The following is a 26,233-nucleotide window of genomic DNA, read 5'->3' as shown; positions in this document are numbered from 1 at the left end:
AAAATGGTAAATTGAAAGGCAGAGTGCGAGTGTTTGTTGATCATTGTGAGTGCGTTACTTCCTTGGTTACTGAATGGTGGTAGATGTTTAAGTAAAGATACATGTGAAGTACATCTAGTTGTACTGTGTGAGTAATACACAATTAACCAATGTAATAGCAACATTCCACAGTAACAGTTTAATTTAGGTTTTATTCTAATACAGCCTTCATGCTCTTTTATTCCAAAAATGCTCTTTATGCTACAAATACAGATACGCAGTTTCTATCAAACCAATACATACACACATTAAATGCTGTTAACAATCCCAATTCTAAATATACATAATTTAAATCTTTATAGTTGCAGCTATAGTGTATAGTTGCTATAGTGTATAAAAAGTACTGTTAGATTAGCAAAAAACAAATGTAAAGATAACCACACCTGTTTACGTAGTTTGAAAACTGCATCTCCTATTCCTTTAAGTGTCGCACTTGCTGTAGGGGTTCCTCATCATATTTTGTTGGTGATACTCCTATTATAAAAAGTATATATTTTGACTTGCAATAAACATTGCACGGGAGATATATTTGTATTCCTATAAAAATATTTTCTAGTGCTTTTTGTCTGCCGCTATTCACTGTTACCTTATGGATGTCAAATTTTAAATGTAACTTCTGGAGACTTACCCTCCCGGGAAAACCTGCAAAAAAAACGTAAGTTTGATGCGCACGTGCAGCCTCCCCCGCGCACGCGTTCGAACTCTGAACCCCTGCTTTCAGGGGAACGGAAGTGCCGGTTTCCCGCGCATGCGCAGTGCATGCAGGAAACCGGCACTTCCAGCGGGCCCACGGGTAAGTACCCTGTGTGTACTCACCCGTGGAGACCCGAATTTCCGGGCCAATCAGTTACAGGAAATCAGAGACCTGCATATGGTGCAAGAACAGAAGATGACTAAGCAGCAGATAACCAAATGGATGGTTGCATGCGTCCTATCTTACTACTGTCTTGCAGGGAAGAAGCTTGGGGCAGATTAAGAGTAGGCACAAAAAGTAATCAAAAAGGCAAATGGAATATTGGTCTTTATCTCAAAGGGGTTGGAAGTGATGCTTTAGTTTTATGGAGCCTTAGTCACACCCCATCTGGAGTACTGTTCAGTTTTGGGCACCTAACCTCAGGAAACAGAAACATAGAAGATAGACATCACCTATCTGCAACATGATCGATTCATGTGTTGAGCATACACATCAAGCTACTTTGTAATCCTAAAATATGGAAGGAATGCTTAGCATTTGCAGAAGACCCTACCAGGTAGATAATGTATATTTTCTGTGTGCTTTGTGGACATACACATTGACCTCAGCAAAACGCAAGATTGGATTAGTGTTTTAAATTCGTGGGCCTGGTCCAGTACTAACTTTGTAACTACAGTAATACCATCACAAACAGATTAGTCTATCATCTCATTGCTGTGTGTGGAACTTTGTTGTGCATAAAATGGCTGCCATGTTCATGTACAGAATAGTGACTGCATTTTTTTCTATTCATTCATGGGATGTGGGTGTCGCTGGCAAGGCCGGCATTTATTGGCCATCCCTATTTGCCCTTGAGAAGGTGGTGGTGAGCCGCCACCTTGAACTGCTGTGGTCTGTGAGGTGAAGGTACTCCCACGGTGCTGTTAGGGCGGAAGTTCTAGGATTTTGACCCAGCGACGATGAAGGAATGCCAATATACAGGGAACTCTTTGGTATCCGGCACCGACGGGACCGGGATGGTATCGGTTGATTAAAAATTCCGGATGACGGAGAGGGTTATCTACCGAGGCTATTTTTAACAAACAAAAATAAATAAATCAAGAAATGTGCAGTATAATTGGGTACTCACCTGCAGAATGTTGTATTAAAGAGACTCCCAGCAGCGTGGAAGAGTCAGATAGAATTCTTCATTAAGATGGAGAATGAAGTAGTTGACTCAGAGACTAGGGTCCTGAATTTAAATAAAGGAAACTATGATGGTCTGAGGCGCGAGTTGGGTAGGATTGATTGGGGAATGTCACTCAAAGGGTTGACGGTGGATAGGCAATGGCAAGCATTCAAAGACTGCATGGATGAACTACAGAAATTGTTCATCCCAGTATGGCATAAAAATAAAACAAAGAAGGTGACTCAACCGTGGCTAACCAGGGAAATTAGGGATAGCATAAGATCCAAAGAGAGGACATGTAAATTGGCCAGAAAAAGCAGTAAACCTGAGGATTGGGAGCAGTTTAGGATTCAACAAAGGAGGACAAAGGGATTAATTAAGAAGGGGAAAATAGAATATGAGAGTAAGCTTGTAGGGAACATAAAAACTGACTGTAAAAGCTTTTATAGATATGTGAAGAGAAAAAGATTGGTGAAGTCAAACGTAGGTCCCTTGCAGTCAGAATCAGGGGAATTTATAATGGGTAACAAAGAAATGGCAGACCAATTATTAAATACATATTTTGGTTCTGTCTTCACAAAGGAGGACACAAATAACCTCCCAGAGATGTCGGGGAACATGGGGTCTGATGAAGGGGAGGAACTGAAAGAAATCAGTATTTGTAAGGAAATGGTGTTAAGGAAATTGATGGGACTGAAGGCCAATAAATCCCCAGGGCCTGATAATCTACATCCTAGGGTACTTAAGGAAGTGGCCCTAGAAATCATCTTCCAACATTCGATGGAATCTGGAACAGTACCCATGGATTGGAGGGTAGCTAATGTTACCCCACTATTCAAAAAAGGTGGTAGGGAGAAAATGGGGAATTACAGACTGGTAAGCCTGACATCGGTAGTGGGGAAAATGCTAGAGTCCATTATGAAGGCTGTAATAGCTGAGCACTTGGAAAACAGTGACCGGATCGGACAAAGCCAACATGGATTTACAAAAGGTAAATCGTGCTTGACTAATCTACTGGAATTTTTTGAGGATGTAACTGGTAAAATAGATAAGGGAGAACCAGTGGATGTGGTGTATTTGGACTTTCAGAAGGCTTTCGATAAGGTCCCACATAAGAGATTAGCGTGTAAAGTTAAGGCACATGGGATTGGGGGCAAGGTATTGACTTGGATAGAGAACTGGTTGGCAGATAGAATAAACGGCTCTTTTTCCGAGTGGCAGGCAGTGACTAGTGGGGTACCGCAGGGATCGGTCCTTGGACCCCAGCTATTCACAATATATATTAATGATCTAGATGAGGGGACTAGATGTAATATCTTCAAATTTGCAGACGACACAAAGCTGGGTGGGCGTGTGTGCTGTGAGGAGGATGCCGAGAAACTAACTCCAGGATGATTTGGACAGGTTGGGTGATTGGGCAGAAGCATGGCAGATGCAATATAACGTGGATAAATGTGAGGTTATCCACTTTGGTGGCAAAAACAGGAAGGCAGATTATTATCTGAATGGCAATAGATTGGGCGAAGGAGAAGTGCAACGAGACCTTGTGCACCAGTCGCTGAAGGTAAGCATGCAGGTGCAGCAGGCGGTTAAGAAGGTAAATGGTATGTTGGCCTTCGTAGCGAGAGGCTTTGAGTACAGGAACAAGTATGTCTTGCTGCAGTTGTACAGGGCCTTGGTGAGACCACATCTTGAGTATTGTGTGCAGTTTTGGTTGCCTTATCTGAGGAAGGATGTTCTTGCCATGGAAGGAGTTCAGCGAAGATTCACCAGGCTGATACCTGGGATGGCAGGAATGACCTATGAGGAGAGATTGGGTCGATTGGGCTTGTACTCGCTGGAGTTTAGAAGAATGAGAGGGGATCTCATTGACACTTATAAAATTCTGACAGGACTGGACAGACTAGATGCAGGAAGGATGTTCCTGATGGTCGGGGAGTCCAGAACCAGGGGTCACAGTCTAAGGATAAGGGGTAAGCCATTTAGGACAGAAATGAGGAGGAATTTCTTCACCCAGAGAGTGGTGAACCTGTGGAATTCTCTACCACAGAAGGCAGTAGAGGCCAATTCATTAAATATATTCAAGAAGGAGTTGGATATATTTCTTAAGGCTAAAGGGATCAAGGGGTATGTGGAGAAAGCAGGGACAGGGTACTGAATTTGGATGATCAGCCATGATCTCATTGAATGGCGGAGCAGGCTCGAGGGGCCGAATGACCACCTGCTCCTATCTTCTATGACTCCTGTTGTTGAGGTGTTCGGACTTCCGACAGCGCCACGAAGCTGAGTAGTGGCAGTTTGGAGAACTGCCCCCACTGACTAACTCGGCCACTGCGGGAGACTTGGACTCGGCAACATTTCCGGTTATTGAGGTGTTGTTTTCGGAGTATGAATTTTGCCAGTTAATAGAGAATTCCGGATAGTTAGGTGCTGTTTAAACGAGAGTTTCCTGTATTTCCAAGTCAGGATGGTGTGTGATTTGGAGGGGTACTTGCAGGTGATGTTGTTCCCATGCGCCTGCTGCCCTTGTCCTAGGCGGTGGAGGTCGTGGGTTTGGGAGGTGCTGTCGAAGAAGCCTTGGTGAGTTTCAAAAGTACTGTAATTCATTGGATGTAAAGTGCTTTGGGACATTTCTGAGAAATAAGGCACTTATCCTGTATCTCAAATATCCAAAAACATTTCACATTCAATGAATGCAAGTTCTTTTTCATTCTTGGTTGGATTATTGATAATTTAATTAAAATAGCATAAAGATGAATGTTAATTGGTTTGATTCAGAAGCTTAATACAAACTGGTTGAATTGGTTCGTTTGATGTCATGGGCGCTGTCATTAAAACAGATCTGGAATCTTACAGAATAAAACCAGTATGATCGACTTTTCAGGAAGCTAGATTCTTTTGTTCAATGTAAGTTCTTTCCTACATGAAATTGTAAAGGTTTGTAATAATTTGTATAAAACTGTTTATATAAATGCTGCAGGATTGAAAAAAGTACACGTCAAAAAGAAGATGCATTGTGGTGCCCCTTGATTATTGTGTGCAAATGTTAATGAAAGTTTTTTACTTTCGATGGCAGGAAATTCGAAATGAATCTCGAGACTTTCCCTACGAAGTAGCCAAACATCCAGAAAACCGGATTCGAAACAGATACAGAGATGTCAGCCCTTGTAAGTAGAATGTTTTAGATGTTGTGCTCTGTAAATGTCACATGGCCTAATCTGTGGACGGGGTTACATGTTACCTTTTCAGGTACCTTGGTGACAATAGCAATAAAGCCAACATATATATTAAATAGCAGTCGATATCGTGGTGTTACACATGGAGAGTCAAAACTAAGTATAGTTTTCAGGTGAAGTGGACAGGGGATACTTGCACTGCGGCACAGAGATGTCCTATTTTAAAGTTTTACATTATTTTTCTTTTCCATTATAAATTCTGTGCAAATTTATAACGGAAATTGCCAATGTTTTCTTGTCACACTATAATTGCATCTTCCTGCTAATAGTGGCACTGCCGTACTTGCAGTGACAGAAGAGTGTAATTACAAAAAAAAGACAGACTTACATTTATATAGTGCCTTTCACGACCACCAGACGTCCCAAAGCGCTTTATTATATGATGTACTTTTTGAAGTATAGCCACTGTTGTAATGTAGGAAACACAGCAGCCAATTTGCACACAGCAAGCTCCCACAAATAGCAATGTGATAATGACCGAATAATCTGTTTTAGTGATGTTGATTGAGGGATGAGTATTGGCCAGGACACCGGGGAGAACTCCCCATCTCCTCTTCGAAGTAGTACCACAGGATCTTTTACGTCCATCTGAGGGAGCAGACGGGGCCTCGGTTTAACGTCTCATCTGAAAGATGGCACCTCCGACAGTGCAACGTTCCCTCAGTACGCTGGAATATCAGCCTAGATTTTTGTGCTCAAGTATATGGAATGGGATTTGGACTTGAACACACAACCCACTGACTCAGAGCTACCCACTGAGCCACAGCTGACACTAGGGTTACAGAGTGGTGACATGTTTACATAGGCAGTTCGCATTTTAAGGGTGGAGATTGGAATTTATAATAGCAAAAGTTGCCAGAAAGTCAACGCAAGATATTTAGTAATTACCAGTCGATCCTCCTTTCGTCGAGCATTCTTGACTCTGACTTAAAAGGTTTAAAACCTCGGTCTAGAGACGTGCGCATTATACCGAGGCCCGATCTGCCCCCTCAAGTGGATGTAAAAGATCCCAGGGTACTATTTGAAGAAGAGCAAGGGTGTTCTCCCAGCGTCCTGGCCAACATTTATCCCTAAACCAACACCACCAAAAACAATTTAGCTGCTCATTTATCTCATTACTGTTTGTGGGATCTTGCTGTGCATCAATTGGCTGCCACTGTTGTCTGCATTACAAGTGTTTATGCTTCAGTTGTACTTAATTGGCTGTGAAGCACCTTAGGATGTCCTATGGTCATGAGAGGTGCGATATAAAATGCAAATTCGCCCTTTCTTTCACCTGGATATGCCTGACCCCATAGTTTGAGAGTCACTGGCCTAATTAGTGAGTGTCAGCAGACAGTTCTACTGTGGGGATTGCATTCTCCCCCCTCGGTGCACGTGTACGCATTTATCCAACAGAAGAAAAACGAATAATGTAGGTGAGACTCCCTTTTTAAATTTATACAACCATAGGTCTATAGGGTTAAACACTTATTGTTTACATTCTCAAAAGGAATTCAGATCTGTACGGAGATGAAAATAAAAAGTACCGGCTGTGCAACATGTTGGTTCTATGTAAATTCTGCAGCTGTCTGCAGAGTAATGTGAAAGTATATTATCTGTTTCCAGTAAATGATGTTATTTCTTGCTGATTAGTTATCTTGGGACAAAATCCTCAGGGGAGTTGTTGACAGTGTCGGCTGTGATCTATCTAACTGTTCCTTGTAGTTGCATCAGAAAGAGTGTGTTAAACCTATAGGTTACAAGGTTGTAATATATTGGGCTCTCATACCTAAACTGGTAGCGTGAACCATGAGTGGTTTTTGATGTATGCTGCAGCCTTTAAACTACACTAGCAGATCTCCCTTAGCATTGCTCATGATGAGACAGGTTTAAAAAAAATAAGAACCAGGTGTGTTTTGGGAAGTAGCATTACCATGGCCACTGATTTATCAGTATTGGGGAAGTTATGGGATCTTGGAGCACTGTAATGGGGGCCTGGAGTCTGCCAGTACTGGAGTGGCGGCTAATAATCTAGCAGTATTTTAAGAAGGAAGTCCCAGTGTCTGAATGAGGGGAGAGGGAAATTACAGGAACACTGGAAAGGTAGATTTTGGGAATGATGAGGCACATCCTTGGATTTGGGAGCATGGTGGAGGGTGGTCTCAGGATCAGTGAGCATTGTGGCTGGCTCTGGAATCTGGGTTGTGAGCAGAGATGGGGTGCTGGGAACTGGAAGATGGGGAGGGAAGTCTGGGGAAGGAGCTCCTGGGTTCAGGACTGGGGATGGGTTTTTGGAACATGGGTGGGCACAGTCTTACATGGGGGTGGCTATTGGGATCTTGCAGTACCGTGGGGGAAGCAAGATCTAGCAGCCTTGTGGGGGAGGCAGCCCAGGAGAATGGGACACATAGCCTGAGGTCACAACTCCTCACTACATTCCTGAATGTCTCAGCCTGTGCTCCCCAACCTTTCATAGCCCCGTTTGTGTTCATGTCGCTTTCCGATTAGAGGGTTCTTTGTCTTTATTTTTCTGCCTTAAAGCACTTAAGGGGTAAATGTTTTGCTTCTTAAAATGAATGGATGGAAAATTGCAAGCTGGAAGTGTGCATTTTCCTGACTTAAAAACGAATAATTTACCCTTCAGTCCACTTGGTGAGTTTGCTAACTTGTACAACCTTTAATTAGCATCAATTTCCATACACAAAAATGGCCTCACAAAATGTTTCAAAGTTCATTGTTTGCACAATTTTCAAATCTTTAAGCCTCAAAGTGGCTCAGAAGAGATCATGTTTTGTACTGAATCTTCAACACAAACATACAGGTATATGACTAAAAAAGAAATACAGTCTTTGCAAATTGTGCCTTTGTTTTCTTTTTTAACTATGGACGTCCTGAGGTTGCAAGCTCTTTCCTTTCCTTTTTCTTCGATGTCTGTCTGTGAGCAGTTCGTAATGGAAAAATAGCGTCTGTTAATAAATTTAGATAAATGTTAGGTTTGCCTGAAATAAGTCTTGCAGAATTCAATCTCTCCACATTGTTTGAAAGCCTTTTGGAAAAAGAACAAAAGGAACTCTCAAATTCTCTCCGCACTCTCCGTGTCATGCTAATGGTCAGATTGAGTGCTGGGAAAGTTTGCAAACTGCACATAGAAACATAGTGTATAGGAGCAGGAGTAGGCCATTCGGCCCCTCGAGCCTGCTCCGCCATTCAATGAGATCATGGCTGATCATCCAAATTCAGTACCCTGTCCCTGCTTTCTCTCCATATCCCTTGATCCCTTTAGCCGTAAGAACTATATCTAACTCCTTCTTGAATATATTTAATGAATTGGCCTCTACTGCTGCCTTTGGTAGAGAATTCCACAGGTTCACCACACTCTGGGTGAAGAAATTCCTCCTCATCTCTGTCCTAAATGGCTTACCCCTTATCCTTAGACTGTGACCCCTGGTTCTGGACTCCCCGACCATCGGAAACGTCCTTCCTGTATCTAGTCTGTCTAGTCCTGTTAGAATTTTATAAGTTTCAATGAGATCCCCTCTCATTCTTCTAAACTCCAGCGAGTACAAGCCCAATCGACCCAATCTCTCCTTATACGTCATTCCTGCCATCCCAGGTATCGGCCTGGTGAATCTTCGCTGCACTCCTTCCATGGCAAGAACATCCTTCCTCAGATAAGGCGACCAAAACTGCACACAATACTCAAGGTGTGGTCTCACCAAGGCCCTGTACATCTGTGCACATGCTCAGAGTGCACAGATGTGGTTGAAAGCTCTGTTTAACCGTTGAGGCAAACCTATCCAGTCAAAGCTCTGACATTTGAGATGGGCTGAGGCCTTGAAGTAAAAACATTCATGAAGGTGTTAAAAGACACAAAGGACAAGTCAGTGGTTAATTTCTGTAGTGTTATTGTGAAATATGCTCTATTTATTTTGTTTAAAACTTTATTTTGGACATTAGAAATTTCAGTTACTGAGCTGAGAAACGGTGAACAAATATTATTCATTTGAATAATTCAATTAATTTATCAACCGATCATAATGGTAAAACATTTATATACGGTTTTGTCATTATAAATGTTGGCAAATGGTTTCCCATTATAAATGTTGACGTACAAAGTGCGACAGAAAATAATGTTTATGGCTGGGAAGGGCATGCCATGTGCAGGATTTTTAATGATCGTAATGTGTGCTAGATTTTATAAAAAGTTAAATTCTTTTGTCTGAGGGATTGGAAATGCGAGGGAACTGATTAGAAGGACGGAAGAATCTGCAGCACTATTAATGTATGTAGGAATACTTCTGTATTCTAATGAATTACAAATCTCCAGCTGAGTGCTGCAAATGGAAATAGTTCATCTTCTAAAATCCCAACGGCAGATTAAAAAAAAAAGATTTGCTGGCTGGGATTTTGCAAGCTAAGCAGTTGCTGTTTGTAGAGCTCAGTGGCATTTCGTTCTTCAGTCTGAGGAGCGCTGTGTACTTGGATTGAAAGTAGAAATTCCTGGTTGAGTTACGAATAGACTATAAATGCACCTCAAGCACTTCATATCCAAACCTTGATTGGGAGTCAGTGCGTCCCTTGTGTACAATAGAAGGTGCCTGTTTTCCAGGGAACAGTCAAAACTGGCACCTTCAGTACAAATGCATGTGGAGAGTCCGCAGCCCCCTCCTCTGGTAGTCGATGCTTCTCCTTGAATGGGGTCCATGTGGCACACAAGTAAAACTGCTGACCTTAATGCATGCAGATATGGGTCATAATTCAGCTTCAGACATCCAGTGCACCCCAGCAACTTGCACACAATTGCTAGGCATGTGATGTGTGAATACACAAAGACAAGATGAGACAAGATACAAAATAGGAGCATGAGTTTAGATTCTGCACGAAAGTTTCCTCTGATGAACTTGAGAATTATGTATCCTGTTTAGACTTGTCGAGGCTGGGTGCACCAGTAGAGGTATCATTGGCGTTGCTAGTACAATCACTAGCATTACAGTTCTTCCAAAAAACATTTGGTAATTCATATACATTTTTTAAGAAGTCAAATAATGAGCATTCCTGTTAACATCTGCCTATCTGACGTCAAGTCACTGGTGTGCAAAGCAAAAGATCTGCTCCCGTTTGTGACAGAGGTTGAAGATGATGGTGTTGGGTTTCCCAGTATTAAGCTGGAGGAAATTGCAGTTCAGCCAAGACTGGATGTTGGGCAAGAAGTCTGCCAGCACAGAGGAGGGGTTGAGAGAGGTGGTGGAGAGGTAGATGTTGGTGTCATCCGTGTACATATGGAAGATGAGTCCGTGTCTGCCGATGATGTTGACAATGGTGTAGATGAGAGATGGGGGGGTGGGTGGCAGGGATTGATCCCTGACATGAGGTGACGGTGTTGGGGTGGGAAAAGGAGCCATTGGTTGCGATGATCTAGCTATCGGCAAATAGGTAAGAGTTGAACCATGCAAGGGCGGTCTTAGCAAAGCAGGGGTGTTGGAGGAGGATGGTGTAGTTGACTGTGCCAAAGGCTGAACTGAAGTTGAGGAGGACAAGGAGGGATAATGCACTATGATCGCGATCGCAGAGAATATCATTTGAAGGTTTGGTTAGGGCTGTTTTGATGCTGTGGGAGGGGTGTGAACTTGATTGAAGAGATTGAAACCGAGTTCTGGGAGAGATGGACGTGGATCTGGGATGTGACAACACATTCAGGTTCTTTGGAGAGAAAGGGGAGGTTGGAGATGGGATGATGGTTGGCAAGGACAATGGTGTTAAGGGTGGGTTTTTTGAGCTGGGGAGCGATGACAGCTTTGAAAGGAAAGGGGTTGGTTCCTGAGGAGAGGAAGCCCTTTAAATGTCAACTAGAATGAAGAGAAACTGGGAATGGAGTTAAGGAAGGAGGAGTTGGGTCTCTGATGCAATAAGCTTGGAGGGAGATGGGCAAGAAACTAGAGAGAGAAGGGAGTTGAGGGTCTGGGGGAGGTGGGAAAGGGGGAAAACTGGAGAAGCAGCTGAATGGATAGATTTTATCTTGGGGACAAAGAAGTCCATGCACGACTAAAAATTCTTGAGGTGAGAGTGGAGGGGACAGGGAGTGTAATTTAAGGAGGTGGTTGGTGGTGGGAAAAGAATCCAGGTTTATCTTTGGCCTTCAGCATAAGAAACAGGAGCCGGAGTCGGCCATTCGGCCCCTCGAGCCTGCTCCGCCATTCAGTAAAATCATGGCTGATCTTCTACCTCATCTCCACTTTCTTGCTCTATCCCCATATTGCTTGATTCCATTAATATTCAAAAATCTGTCGATCGCTGTCTTGAATATACACAACGACTGAGACTCCACAGCCCTCTGGGGTAGAGAATTCCAAAGATTCACCACCCTCTGAGTGAAGACATTTCTCCTCCTCTCAGTCCTAAATGGCCAACCCCTTATTCTGAGACTGTGACCCCTGGTTCTAGACTCCCCAGCCAGGGGAAACATCCTCCCTGCATCTACCCTGTCGAGCCCTGTAAGAATTTTGTATGTTTCAATGAGATCACCTCTCATTCTTCTAAACTCTGGAGAATATAGGCCTAGGATGATCCTGGAGCAGTGGGTGGTTAAAAATGGGGTAGATGAAGCCACTGAAGACACTCATTTCTGCGTAAAGCCTGCTTCCTGTGACTTGATTCTCATTTGAAGATTGAAACCTGTTATGATGGAAGGGACTTTCCGCAATGAGTCACAGTAGTTAAAAAGAACAGAGTAATGAAAGTAATGCCAACTTCACTTTTAATAAAATTGCTTTAACAAAAGAGGCAGCTGAGGTTTTTGCTTCACTTTTCTTGGTCAACTCTAACCTCCCTCCAATGCTCCATCCTGTTCTATAATTATGACCAGCATCAAGTTTTATCTAATATTAAAAACAGAAAATGCTGGAAATACTCAGGCGATCAGGCAGCATCTGTGGAGAGAGAAACAGAGTTAACGTTTCAAATCAATAACCTTTTGTCAGAACTGGAAAAAGTTTGCAATGTAACCGGTTTTAAGCAAGTACAGAGGCCGGGGAATGGGGGAGTGGAAAGAACAAAAGGGAAGGTCTGACAGCTTGAAAGGCAGGAGAGATAAAATGACAAAAGGGATGATGGTGCGAGGCAAAAGGGGATGGTAATGGGACAAGTAAAGAAACAAAAGATGGGTCTAGAGGGGGTGTAAATGGGAATAGTGGAATCATCAGCAACAGCTGTTCTCAGAAAAATGGGAGCAGTGGTTATGATCTAAATTTGTTTAACTCGGTGTTGAGTCCGGAAGGCTGCAAAGTTTCACCTGAATGGAGTGTTTGGGGCCCTGGACGGTGGGAAGGGAGGAGGTGAAAGAGCAGGCGTTACATCTCCTGCGCTTGATCGGGAAGGTGCTGTGGCAAGGGGAGGAGGTGTTGGGGGTGATTGAAGACTGAACCCAGGGTGTTGTGGAGGAAACGGTCCCTTTGGAATGCTGAAAGTGAGGGGTGGGGTGGGTGCGGGGGCAGGGGAAGATGTGTTTTGTGGTGGGATCATGCTGGAGGTGGAGGATGATCTGTTGAATGTGGAGGCTGGTGAGGTGGAATGTGAGGACAAGGGGAAACCCTATCGTGGTTCTGGGAGGGAGGGGAAGAGAAGGATTTTTATCTGTTGGATTCTCCTTTTCTTTGGTCTATAATTCAAAACAAAAGCAAAATACTGTGGAGGCTGGAAATCCAAAATACTAACACAAAATGCTGGAAATACTCAGCAGGTCAGACAGCATCTGTGGGGAGAGAAACAAAGTTAACGTTTCAGGTTGATGACCTTTCGTCAGAACTGCCCTGACAGTTTTGGGTACTGGAAAGACTCCCCACTGAGTGATGCCCCAGGCGGTAAGTCCAAAAAACAGAATGCTTCTAAATCTAGAGCCATATGCCTGGGATTGTCAGGTTAGGTAGTTCGACTCTGGTCGATGTCAACTTTGTCAGATGTGTGGGATACATTCCAATAAACACCCTGATCTAGATTGTGACGGGTAGGTCATTTTTCTTGGACTTCTCCAGCCTGTTCCTGCTTTCTCAATCTGAACCGTCAGGTTGTGCATGGTGAAATAAGAATGTTGATTTGCAGCTGAATTGTTTGTACTGGCTGATATTGATAAAAATCATTCTCTGTGCTGCCCCCCACCCGTGGAAGATGCTGGATTACCCAAGTGAGACCACTGGCAACTCCCCTGCTGTGGCGGCATATAGTGGCGTCGGCAGAGATGCGTGGCATTGTTTTTCTTTGATGCCCTTTTCTTTTGGAGCACCTAAGTGTTTAGATCCTCAATCTGGGGCTTTGTGTGGTGCTTCCATTTCACTGGGAGAATTCCTTGCATTCATTTCAGAAAAGGGACAAAACACAATACATTGAGGGAAAGAATCGGATGTGTAAAAATCTATATAACACAAATACAGTTTCAGAAAAGCAGACATCAGGCACAGACTACCAGGGTAAATAATACAAATATGACACATACAGAAAGAAAACTATGCCAGTGAGATAGGAGAGAGAAGCGCACCGAGAAAGGGCCATGCGGGTTTTTGAAATTATTTATTCGCTTGTGCGATCTGGGCGTCGCCGACAAGGCCAGCATTTATTGCCCATCCCTAGTTGCCCTCGAGAAGGTGGTGGTGAGCCACCGCCTTGAACCGCTGCAGTCTGTGTGGTGAAGGTACTCCCACAGCTAGGGAGTGTAGGGGTTTTTTGGCGTGTGCCCAGTCAGCTCTGCCCCTGACTGTCTCTGAGCGGCTTGAATCGCTCCCACACCCCCTGGGTTCTAGACACCGGACTTAGGTACAGGCGGCGATACAGAAAATCGAGTAGACAACTGGTTCGGTGCAAGAAAACCATAATTTTTATTAAAGGCAAAACAAAATCACAATACTGAGAATTACTAGGATAATTGCAGGCATATAAGAACAATACACTTTTTTGGGAATGGGGAGCACACGGCACATCGAGGGAACAAACACATTAAAATCCCCTTACCCTTATCCCACCCCCAATACCTAACTAGATTAAGCTATGAGGGGCCCGGGATTCATGCTCACCAATTCGAAACCTGTTGATTTAACTGGTTGTGGGTTTTGGGGTTTACTCTTGTTGTCCTTTGGGGTTCGTCGTCGTCATGTGGTCACAGGGCGCGGCGATGGAGTTGTTTGTGCGAAGCACCCTCCTTTTCCTCCGTTAACGTCTTCGTTGGGTACTTTGTCGCGATGGGTCGTCGTCTTCTTCTGGCGGTTTGGTCGCCGATGGTTTTATTACGGTTGGGGCTCGGTTGGTGGTTTATATTGTCAATATGCTTTTCCTACCCATGCTTTGAATGCCAGTTTATTCATCAAACGCCAGCTTATAACTAGGCCGTTTGTCCCCCCAATGCGTCTTTCCGCTGCCCTTCTCTGCCTTTACCGGTTTACCGTTTTTCTCGTCTTGTCTCGTCTCGTCTTGCCTGCCCATTCGTGGCCCCGTACGTCCTGTGCGTAATTGAATCGGGTCTCGTTCTCCTCCCGCGTTCGGCCCTCGGTGTAGTAATGGGCGTCCTTGGTGTCGAGCAGCGCGGGGAGGGAGAAGAGAGCCCGCGACGAGGCCAGGGGCAAGAGCGAAGAGCAAGCGGCAAGAGAGAGCAAGAGACCTTGGCTACCGGTGGGCCTACAATTATACCCGGTTCTTCATCCCTTATCTGTGCGCCAAATCAGGTCAGTCCCTTTTCTAACTTTTGGCGGGCTCGTCCAAAGTGATTACGGTCATCCACTTTAACGGCTTTTAGGGCAGTTGTCTCCTGGTTTAATGGCTCCGATATCCTGGCTGTTTGTTATTTATGAAATTTAGTTGTCCTTTTCCTGGCTTGATGGCTACTGTGAGCTGTTACCGATTATGTATGCAGAAACTTAATGGCCTCAAGATTAGGCGCATTCTGACTTGATCTGTTCCAAGATGAAGAATGCATATTCTGTGTTTACCTAGCTGTCTGGCTTTACAAAGCCTTTCACAGATTCATGCATGTTAGGTTTCGTTTCGGGTTTTGAAAGTGCCTGCCTTTTGCAGGGCCTTGCTTTTAAAATCCTGTACGTTTTGGTCACGAGATTTCAGAAGCCATTTTGGGTACCCTTTTTAATAACTTGTCCATACAGGGTCCCTTTATCCATAACCTTTGGGGAATGTGGGAATTTTGAGAACCCTACATGGAGTTCCAGGATTTTGACCCAGTGACGATGAAGGATCGACGATATACCTCTAAGTCAGGATGGTGTGTGACTTGGAGGGGAACTTGGAGGTGGTGGTGTTCCCATGCGCCTGCTGCCCTTGTCCTTTTAGGTGGAAGAGGTCATGGATTTGGGGGGTGCTGCCGAAGAAGCCTTGGCGAGTTGCTGCAGTGCAACTTGTAGATGGTACACACTGCAGCCACGGTACGCCGGTGATGGAGGGAGTGAATATTTAAGGTGGTGGATGGGGTGCCAATCAAACGGGCTGCTTTGTCCTGGATGGTGTCGAGCTTCTTGAGTGTTGTCGGAGCTGCACTCATCCAGGCAAGTGGAGAGTATTCCATCACACTCCTTACTTGTGCCTTGTAGATGGTGGAAAGGCTTTGGGGAGTCAGGAGGTGAGACACTCGCTGCAGAATACCCAGCCTCTGACCTGCTCTTGTAGACACAGTATTTATGTGGCTGGTCCAGTTAAGTTTCTGGTCAATGGTGACCCCCCAGGATGTTGATGGTGGGGGATTCGGCAATGGTAATGCCGTTGAATGTCAAGGGGAGGTGGTTATACTCTCGCTTGTTGGAGATAGTCATTGTCTGGCACTTCTGTGGCGCGAATGTTACCTGCCACTTATCAGCCCAAGCCTGAACGTCATCCAGGTCTTGTTGTATGCGGGCATGGAGTGCTTCATTATCTGAGGAGTTGTGAATGGTGTTGAACACTGTGCAGTCATCAGCGAACATTCCCATTTCTGACCTTATGTTGGAGGGAAGGTCATTGATGAAGCAGCTGAAGATGGCTGGGCTTAGGACACTGCCCTGAGGAACTCCTGCCGCGATGTCTTGGGGCTGTGATGATTGACCTTCAACCGCCACAGCCATCTTCCTTTGTGCTAGGTATGACTCCAGCCAGTGGAGCGTTTCCCCCTGATTCCCATTGACTTCTGTTTTACTCGGGCTCCTTGGTGCCACGCTCGGTCAAATGCTATCTTGATGTCAAGCGCAGTCACTCACCTCAGCTCTGGAATTCAGCTCCTTTGTCCATGTTTGGACCAAGGCTGTAATGAGGTTGGGAGCTGAGTGGTCTTGGCAGAACCCAAACTGGGCATCGGTGAGCAGGTTATTGGTGAGTAAGTGCCGCTTGATAGCACTGTCGACGACACCTTCCATCACTTTGCTGATGATTGAGAATAGACTGATGGGGCGGTAATTGGCCGGATTGGATTTGTCCTGTTTTTTGTGGACAGGACATATCTGGTCCGTTTTCCACATTGTCGGATAGATGCCAGTGTTGTAGCTGTACTGGAACAGCTTGGCTAGAGACATGGCTAGTTCTGGAGCACAAGTCTTCAGCACGATAGCCGATTGACTGATCAGCTGACAGAGATGGAACACAGTGAAATACAGACCGATACACGTGCGAGAGACAGATCATGACAAACACTGACAATGGACATGATTCAATATTGTGGAGGCAAATCAAGGTACAAAAACAAAGATTGGAGCCAAAGATATATAGAGTCATAAGGGGGGGGGGACAAAGAAACATAAGAACTTAAGAAATAGGAGCAGGATTAGGCCATACGGCCCCTTGAGCCTGCTCCCCCATTCAATAAGATCATCATCCACCTCAACTCCACTTTCCTGCCTGATCTCCATGTCCCTTGATTCTCCTAGAGTCCAAAAATCTATCTATCTCAGCCTTGAATACACTCAACAACTTCGCATTCACAGCCCTCTGGGGTAGAGAATTCCAAAGATTCACAACCCTCGGAGTGAAGAAATTCCTCCTCATCTCAGTCTTAAATGGCCTGCCCCTTATCCTGAGACTGTGCCCCCGAGTTCTAGACACTCCAGCCAGGGGAAACAACCTCTCAGCATCTACCCTGTCAATCCCCCTCAGAATCTTGTATGTTTCAATGAGATCACACCTCATTCTTCTAAACTCCTGAGCATATAGGCCCAGTCTACACAATCTCTCATCATAGCACAGCCCTCTCACCCCAGGAATCAATCGAGTGAAGCTTCGTTGCACTGCCTCCAAGGCAAGTATATCCTTCCTTAGATAAGGAGACTAAAACTCTGCACTGTACTCCAGGTGTGGTTTCGCCAAGGCCCTGTACAATTGCAGCAAGACTTCCTTACTCTTATACTGCAACCCTCTTGCAATAAATGCCAACATGCCACTTGCCTTCCTTATTGCTTGCTGTACGTGCATGTTAACTTTTCTGTGTTTCTTGCCCGAGGACACCCAAATCTCTCTGAACACCAACATTTAAAAGTTTCTCACCATTTAAAAAATATTCTGTTTTTGTATTCTTCCTACCAAAGTGAATAACTTCACATTTCCCTACATTATACTCCATCTGCCACCTTACTGCCCACTCACTTAATCTACCTATGTCCCTTTGCAGACGCTTTGTGTTCTCCTCACAGCTTACTGTCCCACTTAGCTTTGTATCGTCAGCAAACTTGGATACATTACACTCGGTCCCTTCATCTAGGTCATTAATATAGATTGTAAATAGCTGAGGCCCCAGTGCTGATCCTTGCGGCACCCCACTAGTTACAGCCTGCCAACCTGAAAAAGATCCGTTTATCCCTACTCTCTGTTTTCTGTCTGTTAACCAATCCTCTATCCATGCTACTATATTACCCCAACCCCATGAGCCCTTATCTTGTGTAATAACCTTTTATGTGGCACCTTATCGAATGCCTTTTGGAAATGTAAATATACTACATCCACTGGTTCCCCTTTATCTACCCTGCTAGTTACACCTAAGAAGAAGAACATCCTGAAAAAACTCTAATAAATTTGTCAGACATGATTTCCCTTTCGTAAAACCATGTTGACTCTGCCTAATCATCTTATGATTTTGTAAGTAGCTTGATACCACTTCCTTAACAATAGATTCCAGCCATTTTCCCGACTAAAGAAAGTACAGGAAACTTTGTGCTATCCGGCACCGACGGGACCGAGCTGTTGCCATTCCCTCAAAACTGCAGGACAAACCAGCGCTAATGTTGAAACATACGGAGATTTTGAGCTCCGTATCTGGCAACAAACCCTGTTGGCAACAGCTTCTAAACAGTCGGCCGTACTCTCTGTAGCGTCTCTGTAGCTTAGCAACAGCTTCAGCGAGACCTTGCAGAGCTTGACTGTTGAGAAAAAAGCAACAAAAGAAAAAAAACCTAACGAAACAGCTCCTGATTTTTGCCGGTGGCTTGAGCTTGCCGGACATTTAGCCTCCGGATAACACAGTTCCCTGCAGCAGCTTGCTGCAACTGAATAAGAGCTTCCTAAAGATCATGGCTATACCGAATCCACGATCAGCAACTCCACAGGGATATGAACCTCATTTAGTGACCTGATAAAATGTGTAAACCTTTTTGTACACTAATTTTACACACAATGATAATTTAATGTTAAATATTCTAATTCAAGGATGTATCTCCCCAGCAGTTAAAGAGTTAAGCAGCTGTATTTATGTGTAGGCTGCATCAGGAACTATTCATAGTATTACATTAGTTCATCTTTCTGCAACAGTGATGTCATCTTTCCGAGAACACTAGCGCTTTGGTTTACCAGAAAGAGTAGAACTTTTCCTGTTGGCACCTGAGATGTAAGCATTGTAAACATGATTATGGAAACGTTATTGGACCCATAATGATGTAGAAACGAGCTTCATGTGTCTATTTTGGAAAATGCAGCTTATTTAGAATGACTCGTATGCTGCTGTGTTAAATTACTCCAAACAAATGATAGTTGTGTTTTATTTAAAATGTAAGCCTTTTCAGTACAGTACAGCCATTAGTGAATATTTGTGTCGTCTACATAGTTACCATCATTTTAAAACTTAAATTTGGGAGGTTGCATTTTTAACTCTTAATTTTATAAATATATTTAAAGGTACTGTTGGGGTGAATAAAATATTACACACACTCTCTACACAGAGTGGTTGCACAAGCAGTTCTACATCATAATGTAACTTATGTCGTGAGAACCTGGTGAAGGCAAACATTAATGGTCAGGCTTATGTCGGTTTTAATTGTTCCAAATGAGAGATTTTTCATTTAAACAAAATATCCATTGTCGTCTATTTTTCTGCTGCTCTTTAACTTTTATAAATCATTCTCATCCATAGAACGCTGGCAGGGAGTTCAGACCACTTCTTCTTACATTTTCAACTTTGGCCCAGGTTGAGTTTTATTGAACTTGCTGCACAGCAAAATACAGATGTAATATATAAAATATATATTTCCTTAGTTGGGCTGGCTTGATAATAGTGGCAACTTACAGGCTACCACAAGTGGAAATGTTGCTCATTGTGCTTTCCTTCACCCCACCCACACTATACTCCACAACAGTTTATTGTGATTCTTGCCAAATTAGTTTTTCTGCTTTACTAGCAGATCTCGAGTGACATTGCTCACTGAGTCAAGGTCGTGTGCGTACACAATGCATTCGATCAAGTAGTATTAGTAGATAGTGACCAGCATCGCGAGTGCTACTGAGATCTAGCACTGGTACAGGCTCTGAGGTCTAGCAGCACTGGGATGGGGTGGGGGGCTTGGGGTTTTTGCAATATTATTTTGTGGGGGGGGGGGGGGGGATGTCACAGGGTCAGGGAGCACCAGAGAGGAAGGTTCTTGCAACACTGGGGGTCAGCTGTGGCTCAGTTGGTAGCACCCTCGCCTCTGATTCAGAAGGTTGTGGGTTCAAGTCCCACTCCAGAGACTTGAGCACAAAAATCCAGGCCGAGACGCCCTCAGTACTGCACTGTCGGAGGTGCCGTCTTTTGGATGAGACGTTAAACCGAGGCCCTGTCTGCTCTCTCAAGTGGATGTAAAAGACCCCATGGCACTATTTCGAAGGAGAGCAGGGGAGTTATCGCCGGTGTCCTGGCCAATATTTATCCCTCATTCAACATCATCAAAAACAGATTATCTGGTCATTATCACATTGCTGTTTCTGGAAGCTTGCTGTGCGCAAATTGGCTGCTGCATTTCCTACATTACAACAGTGACTCCACTTCAAAAGGTACTTCATTGGCTGTCCGGTGGTCGTGAAAGGCGCTATAGAAATGCAAGTCTGTCTTTTTTTCCACTGGGGCAGCTCTCTGGGTGCAGAAGCATTGGGGGTGGTGCCCCTAAGTCGAACATTGAGAGTTCAAACCCATCTACGGACTTGAACACATAATGTAGGCTGACACTTCAGTGCAGTGCTCGGGGAGTGTTGCATTGTTAGACGTTCTGTTTGCCTGTTCAGGTGGATGTATTTGAAGAAAATATTGTCCTGCCGGTGTTTATTCCTGAGGCAGCACCGCCAAAACCAGATTAACTGGTCATTTTATCTTGCATGCTGTTTCTAGGACCAGACTGAAAGCAAATTGACTTGCCCCTAATATAATAACAGTGAGTGAGCTTCAAAAATGGCTATGGTACTGTTGGCACTTTGAAATTACTGGGTAAGAGTTTTAAAACATCCCTGTTAATTGAATCATAATTTTAGTGTAGGTTTCCCTTTTAACCTTTGAATAGCAAATATCACTTGCAGTTTTACTTTAGCTTTTTTTTATTTTCTGTGAATGAAATAATTCAAGGAATGTACAGAAGTATTTGAAATTGTGAAGTAGAAAATGTTCTTTGAATGAAATTAGAGAAAAGTAATATATTCTTTGGGAGGGTGGGGAGATTTTGAGGCCAGGGGAGGTAGCGACCTTAAAAATAGTGGAGAATGTCTTGCAGCCCTATTCCCGCTGTGGCCGGTGTAATCTTCCCATGGGCCTGCCGCTGGGTGGCTGGCGTGCCTGCCTGAGTCGGGCAGTGCGCCCTTTTAATAACGCAAATCGGGGTATTATGGCCAATATTCCCTCTTTTTTGAGGGGGGGGTGGTGTGTGGGGCCCATTCAAATTTTCGTGGATGCGTGGTTTTTTTTCATTGTGAAGCTGGCAAGCTTCCCGCGCGGGACTGCCAGACAGCGCAGCTTAACGGGCGCGCCGCTTAGTACTGGCTGAAGCCTGCCTCTTGCCCGCTTCGCCCAGTATTAACTGGCAGTCCAGCCAGAGAGGAGCCCGCGGGTAAGTTTTTCTGTATCTTTATGTGGCTTGGCGGGGTAGGAGTGCTCTTCCGGGGCTCCACAAAACCAGCCTGCGCTGCTGCTGCTTCTCCGGCCCGGAGGCCACTCCATGTTGTTGCGGCGGCCAGAGCCGGTGGAACGCCCCGCGGAGCTTGTTTTCCACCCGCAGCCCACTGGCTGAATGCTGATGAGGTCTGGCTCCCAAAATGGACTGGGCCGCCTGCTGGGACTATCGGGCTAGGGTTGGGGGGAGCAGGGCGGCAGGTACGATCAGGCGGCTGGCTGCTTGGAGTTGGTTCGGGAGGAAATCTTGTATTCATAAACCCTAAGTTGAGTGTTCAAGTTCTCCGTGCCCCATTCTTATTGAATCAAGGTGAGGATGGAGTATTTTTCCATTTCGTGCAGCCAGTGTCGGGATCAAGTACTCCCAGAACAGGTATCCCATGAGCTAGGTTAATGGTTTGAGACTGCTCAATCTCCTCTCCTTTCATTTCAGCCCCCTGCTGCCAATTGAGGAAGGAGACTTTCATTTCATCAGTTGATCCGGATTCAAATCCAGGTCCACCACCCCATTTAAGTTTTAGTACTTCTTATTTTATACTGCATGTATAAGTGTAACATGATCTAAAATGTTAATTGTGATCTGACGTCTCCATTAAAGTATTAATATATTTTTTTAAATTATTTTTTAATTGTAGTTGACCACAGCCGTGTTCAGCTTCAGAAAGCAGACAATGATTATATCAATGCAAGCCTAATTGTCATGGAAGAGGCCCAGAGAAACTACATTTTAACCCAGGTAGGTAGATGTAGAATGAACCACAAAGAGTGATTGTTGCAGAGTGCGATTGAGAATATTGAAATTTTTGCGGTAGTGTTATGTGAAAAATGCGTTGATTCCCAATTCGTTTAACCTCCAACCCCCAAATGAACAGGGAAATTCCTATAGGAATGCATTTCTTTTGAGGCTTTTAGTGCTGCGCATGGAGTTCAAAGGCTGATGGTCATCCATTTGCAATTGGCAGATGTCTATATATAGGCCTTGTTTTGGGAGGGTACCACCGTTATTTTTCCTCGGTTGGCGCAAGGAGAAAGTATTTATGCATGAGTAGGTCAGATTAATTTTTCAGCAAGTTTCAAACTTTGCAAGATCGCTGCTCCTGAAACTTGTTTATTTTTGGTGTTCACAGTTGCTTGATTGAGGCCTATGTTGCTTCAGTCAACTTGTCTTTTTACTTTGGCTAATGCCATTATGACAAATTGGAGAGCTATTACATTGCATTTGGTAAAGGACTTGATATATTAATTTTTCTATGTGGTTGTTTCTGTCTGATCACTTTTTAATGTAGTTACTGTTTTGCCTGAGTTGGAATCTGTACATCTGTGACTTATAGCTGTGTTCATAGTACAGGAAACTTTGTGCCATCCGGAGGTGAGCTATCCGGCAATCTGGAGCCACCGGCAAAAATCAGCAGCCGTTTTTTATTCTGTTTGTTTGTTTTTTTTGCTTTGTTTGAACAGTCAAGCTGTGCAAGGTCTGTAGCTATAGCAACAGCTTCAGCTACAGAGCTTTAGGGCCACACCCGAGTGTTTAGAAGCTGTTGCTAAGCAACAGTGTTTGTTGTCAAATACGGAGATAAGAATCTCCCTATCTCTCAACATTAACTCTGGAGAGTACAGCAGTTTTGAGGCAACGGCAGCAGCTTGGTCCCGTGGGTGCCGGATAGCACAAAGTTTCCTGTAACTTAATTTTCTTCTTTGATAAAAATTAGGAGGAGGGTAGCAAATTGGTAAGAAGGGAGGAAACTGAGCAGGAGTTAGGCCAGTTTCTCAGTGTTTGGAAGTATATAGTGGTGCCACACAGTTTTCTGTTCTGGGACGACTTCTGTTCACTGTCTACATCAATGATTTGGATATAGGACTAGAGGGAGCGGTGTCAAAATTTACAAATGATCCTAAAAAGAGACTTGAGCACACAAATCTAGGCTGACACTCCAATGCAGCACTGAGGGAGTGCTGCACTGTCGGAGGGTGCTGTCTTTTGGAAGAGATGTTAAACCTCTCAGGTGCACGTAAAAGATCCCATGGCACTATTTCGAAGAAGAGTAGGGGAGTTATCCCCGGTGTCCTGGCCAATATTTATCCCTCAATCAGCATCACCAAAAACAGATTATCTGGTCATTATCACATTGCTGTTTGTGGGACCTTGCTGTGCGCAAATTAGCTGCTGCGTTTCCTACCTCATAACAGTGACTACGCTTCAAAAAGTACTTAATTGGCTGTAAAGCGCTTTGGGACGTCCGGTGGTCGCGAAAGGCACTATATAAATGCAAGTTTTTTTTTCCTAAAATAGTAGGTATAGTAAATAATTCTGGGAATCAAAGGAATCGAGGGATATGGGGATCGGGCGGGAAAGTGGAGTTGAGGTCGACATTCAGCCATGGTCTTATTGAATGGTGGAGCAGGCTCAAGGGGCCATATGGCCTACTCCTGCTTCTAATTCTTACCTCCTTGTATAAGCTGCAAAGAGATATTGATAAGATGGTGGTATGGGCAAAAAGGTGGCAGATAGAATTCAATGTTGGTAAATGTGATGTGGAATGCTTCGGTTTTAAAAGTAATTTTACTTTGGGGGAAAGCTGGGTGATGTGGAAGCTCACAAGACATTAAAAGCAAGTGAATCAGATCATAAAAAAGCGAATGGATACAGGGTCTTACGCCAAGAGGTATAGAATATAAAAGTTATGATGCTATGGTGAATCTGTATAAAACCTTGGTAAGACTGCAGTCGGAGTACTGCGTGCAGTTTTGGGTTCCACACTATAGGAAGGATATTGTGGCAGTAGCGAATTCACCAGGACGTTACCTGGTGTGAGGAAATACTAATATGAAGAAAGACTTGGAAAAATTGTGGCTGTTTTCATTCAAACAGAAGAGATTAAGAGGTGCTTTGATAGTGGTGTTTAAAATTATTAAGGGATTGGAGAGAGGAGCTGGAAACCCTTGTCCCCAGTAAAACCTTTATTCTCCCATCCTGGTCGTTCCCCTTGGTATGGTCCCCATCTTTGCTCGCTCAAATCCAAGGGGCCCAGACTTGCACGTGTCTGGTGCATAACTGGTTTAGCCATTAGTCACCAGATCTGGCTAGACCACATTCAGCCGCTATTGGGGCTGACTGTCCTCTGCCAAAACAACCCACTACAGGAAAAGTTCTGATATCCGGCACCGACTGGACCGGTGTGTTGCCGATATATCAGAAGTGTCGGACATGCAAAGTCAATGTTGAAGCATACGGAGATGAAAATCTCCGTATTTGACAACAAACACTGTTGCTCAGCAACAGCTCATAAACACTCGGCCCGTACCTTGAAGCGTCTCTGAAGCTGAGCCTGCCTGTTAAAAGAATGCTAGGAGAAGAAAAAAAAACTAACCAAAACGGCTGCTGATTGCTGCCGTTAGAGCAAAGTTTCCAGCCATACAACCTCCGGATAAACCAAAGTTTCCTGTACTTCAGAATCATCCTGAAGAGCAGTGATGACCCCCTCCCCCCACAACTCCTTCCCCCCCCCACCTTCTTTTCTCCACTACCAAAACTTCCTTAAAACTCTTCCTGCCCCCTCTACCCTCAACTCCAACAAGTGTGAGGGGTTCATGGACTAATTTGTTGCTAAGGTGAGACCATTCATTCAGCTGCCTTGATTGCTTACACCTCATTCCCCCTCTTTCCCCCACCACCCCATCCCCTTGCCCACTAAGCCAAACCTCCCAACAGAATCCCCCTGCCTTAGCCCTGAACCAGTCTTTCTTTCGTTTCACTCCTATCTCCCCTCATGTCCTCTCTGAGCTCATCTTGGCTATGAGCCCTATTGCCTGCTCCCTTGCCCCCATTCCCACTAAACTGCTGAACACCCAACTTCCATCCCTAGACCAGCTGACTTTGTAAATGGTTCCCTCTTAGTACTGTCCCTCTCCCTTTCACACCCATCATCATCACCCTGCTCCTCATAAAAACTCACCTTTTGACCTTTCTGTCCTTGCAAACCAGCTCCCCATCTCCAGCCTCCCTTTCATTTATAAAGTCCTTGAACATGTTGTCGCCTCCCAAATCCACTTCCATCTTTCCTGCAAGCCCATGTTTGAATCTCTTTAAATCAGGTTACAGCACTGAAGGGGCCCTAATCAAAATCACAAGTGATATCCTCTGTGATTGTGACCATGGTGCATTATCCCTCCTCGTGTTTCTTAATCTCTCTGTTTTTTACACTGCCGGCCAAACCATCCTCCTCTGTCTCACCTACGTTGTCTAGCTCAGTGGGACTGCACTCGCTGGTTCCACTCTGAACCTATCCGATTGTAGCCAGTGCATTTTCAGAAATGGCATCCCTGCTTGCCCCCTCACCATTACCTCTGGAGTCCCCCAAGGATGTATCCTTGCCCTTCTCCTCTTCCCCATCTACATGCTGCCCCTTGGTAACCTTACCTAAAGACATGGGAGTCCACTTCCACATATGCATGATGACTTCCCGCTCTACAGCTTTGCTGTGTCTCTTGACCTCTCCGCTGCCTCTGTATTGTCTGATTGCTTGTACAGGAAACTCTTTGGTATCCGGCACCGATGGGACCGCCGTGTTGCCGGTTGATCAAACATTCCGGATGACGGAGAGGGTTATCTACTGAGGCTATTTTAACAAAGAAAAATAAAAAAAATCAAGAAATGTGCAGTATACAGTAATTGGGTACTCACCTACAGAATGTTGTGTTAAATGGATGGTGGAAGATGCTTGATTAAGTACAGTACTGCCAGTTGAGGGTAATGCAATGCAATGACT

At 44.5% G+C, this 26,233-nt stretch overlaps 1 protein-coding gene across 5 annotated transcripts in view; it reads left to right on the top strand.

Moving 5' to 3' along the window:
- LOC147114563 (tyrosine-protein phosphatase non-receptor type 2-like) overlaps positions 1-26,233 on the top strand; it is a 102,566-nt gene that overhangs the window by 19,824 nt on the left and 56,509 nt on the right. For 3 of the 5 annotated variants that reach the window (XR_015078957.1, XM_085992309.1, XM_085992307.1), the window contains exons 2-4: positions 4,978-5,068; positions 21,901-21,963; positions 22,103-22,203. Coding sequence is in view for 4 of the 5 variants with exons in the window: in XM_085992309.1 (XP_085848435.1) it covers positions 4,978-5,068; positions 21,901-21,963; positions 22,103-22,203 (255 nt within the window). In the remaining variant the exon portion in view is untranslated. The remainder of the gene's footprint in view (positions 1-4,977; positions 5,069-21,900; positions 21,964-22,102; positions 22,204-26,233) is intronic. The other 2 variants (XM_085992308.1, XM_085992310.1) reach the window with 2 other exon arrangements.

This window comes from Somniosus microcephalus, chromosome 7 (genome assembly GCF_052327205.1).
Source record: "Somniosus microcephalus isolate GS21.2 chromosome 7, FLI_Smic_1.0, whole genome shotgun sequence".
Classification (NCBI taxonomy): Eukaryota; Metazoa; Chordata; class Chondrichthyes; order Squaliformes; family Somniosidae; genus Somniosus; species Somniosus microcephalus.
Note: the sequence above shows the minus strand (reverse complement) of the source record. Positions and strands in the feature narration are given on the sequence as shown.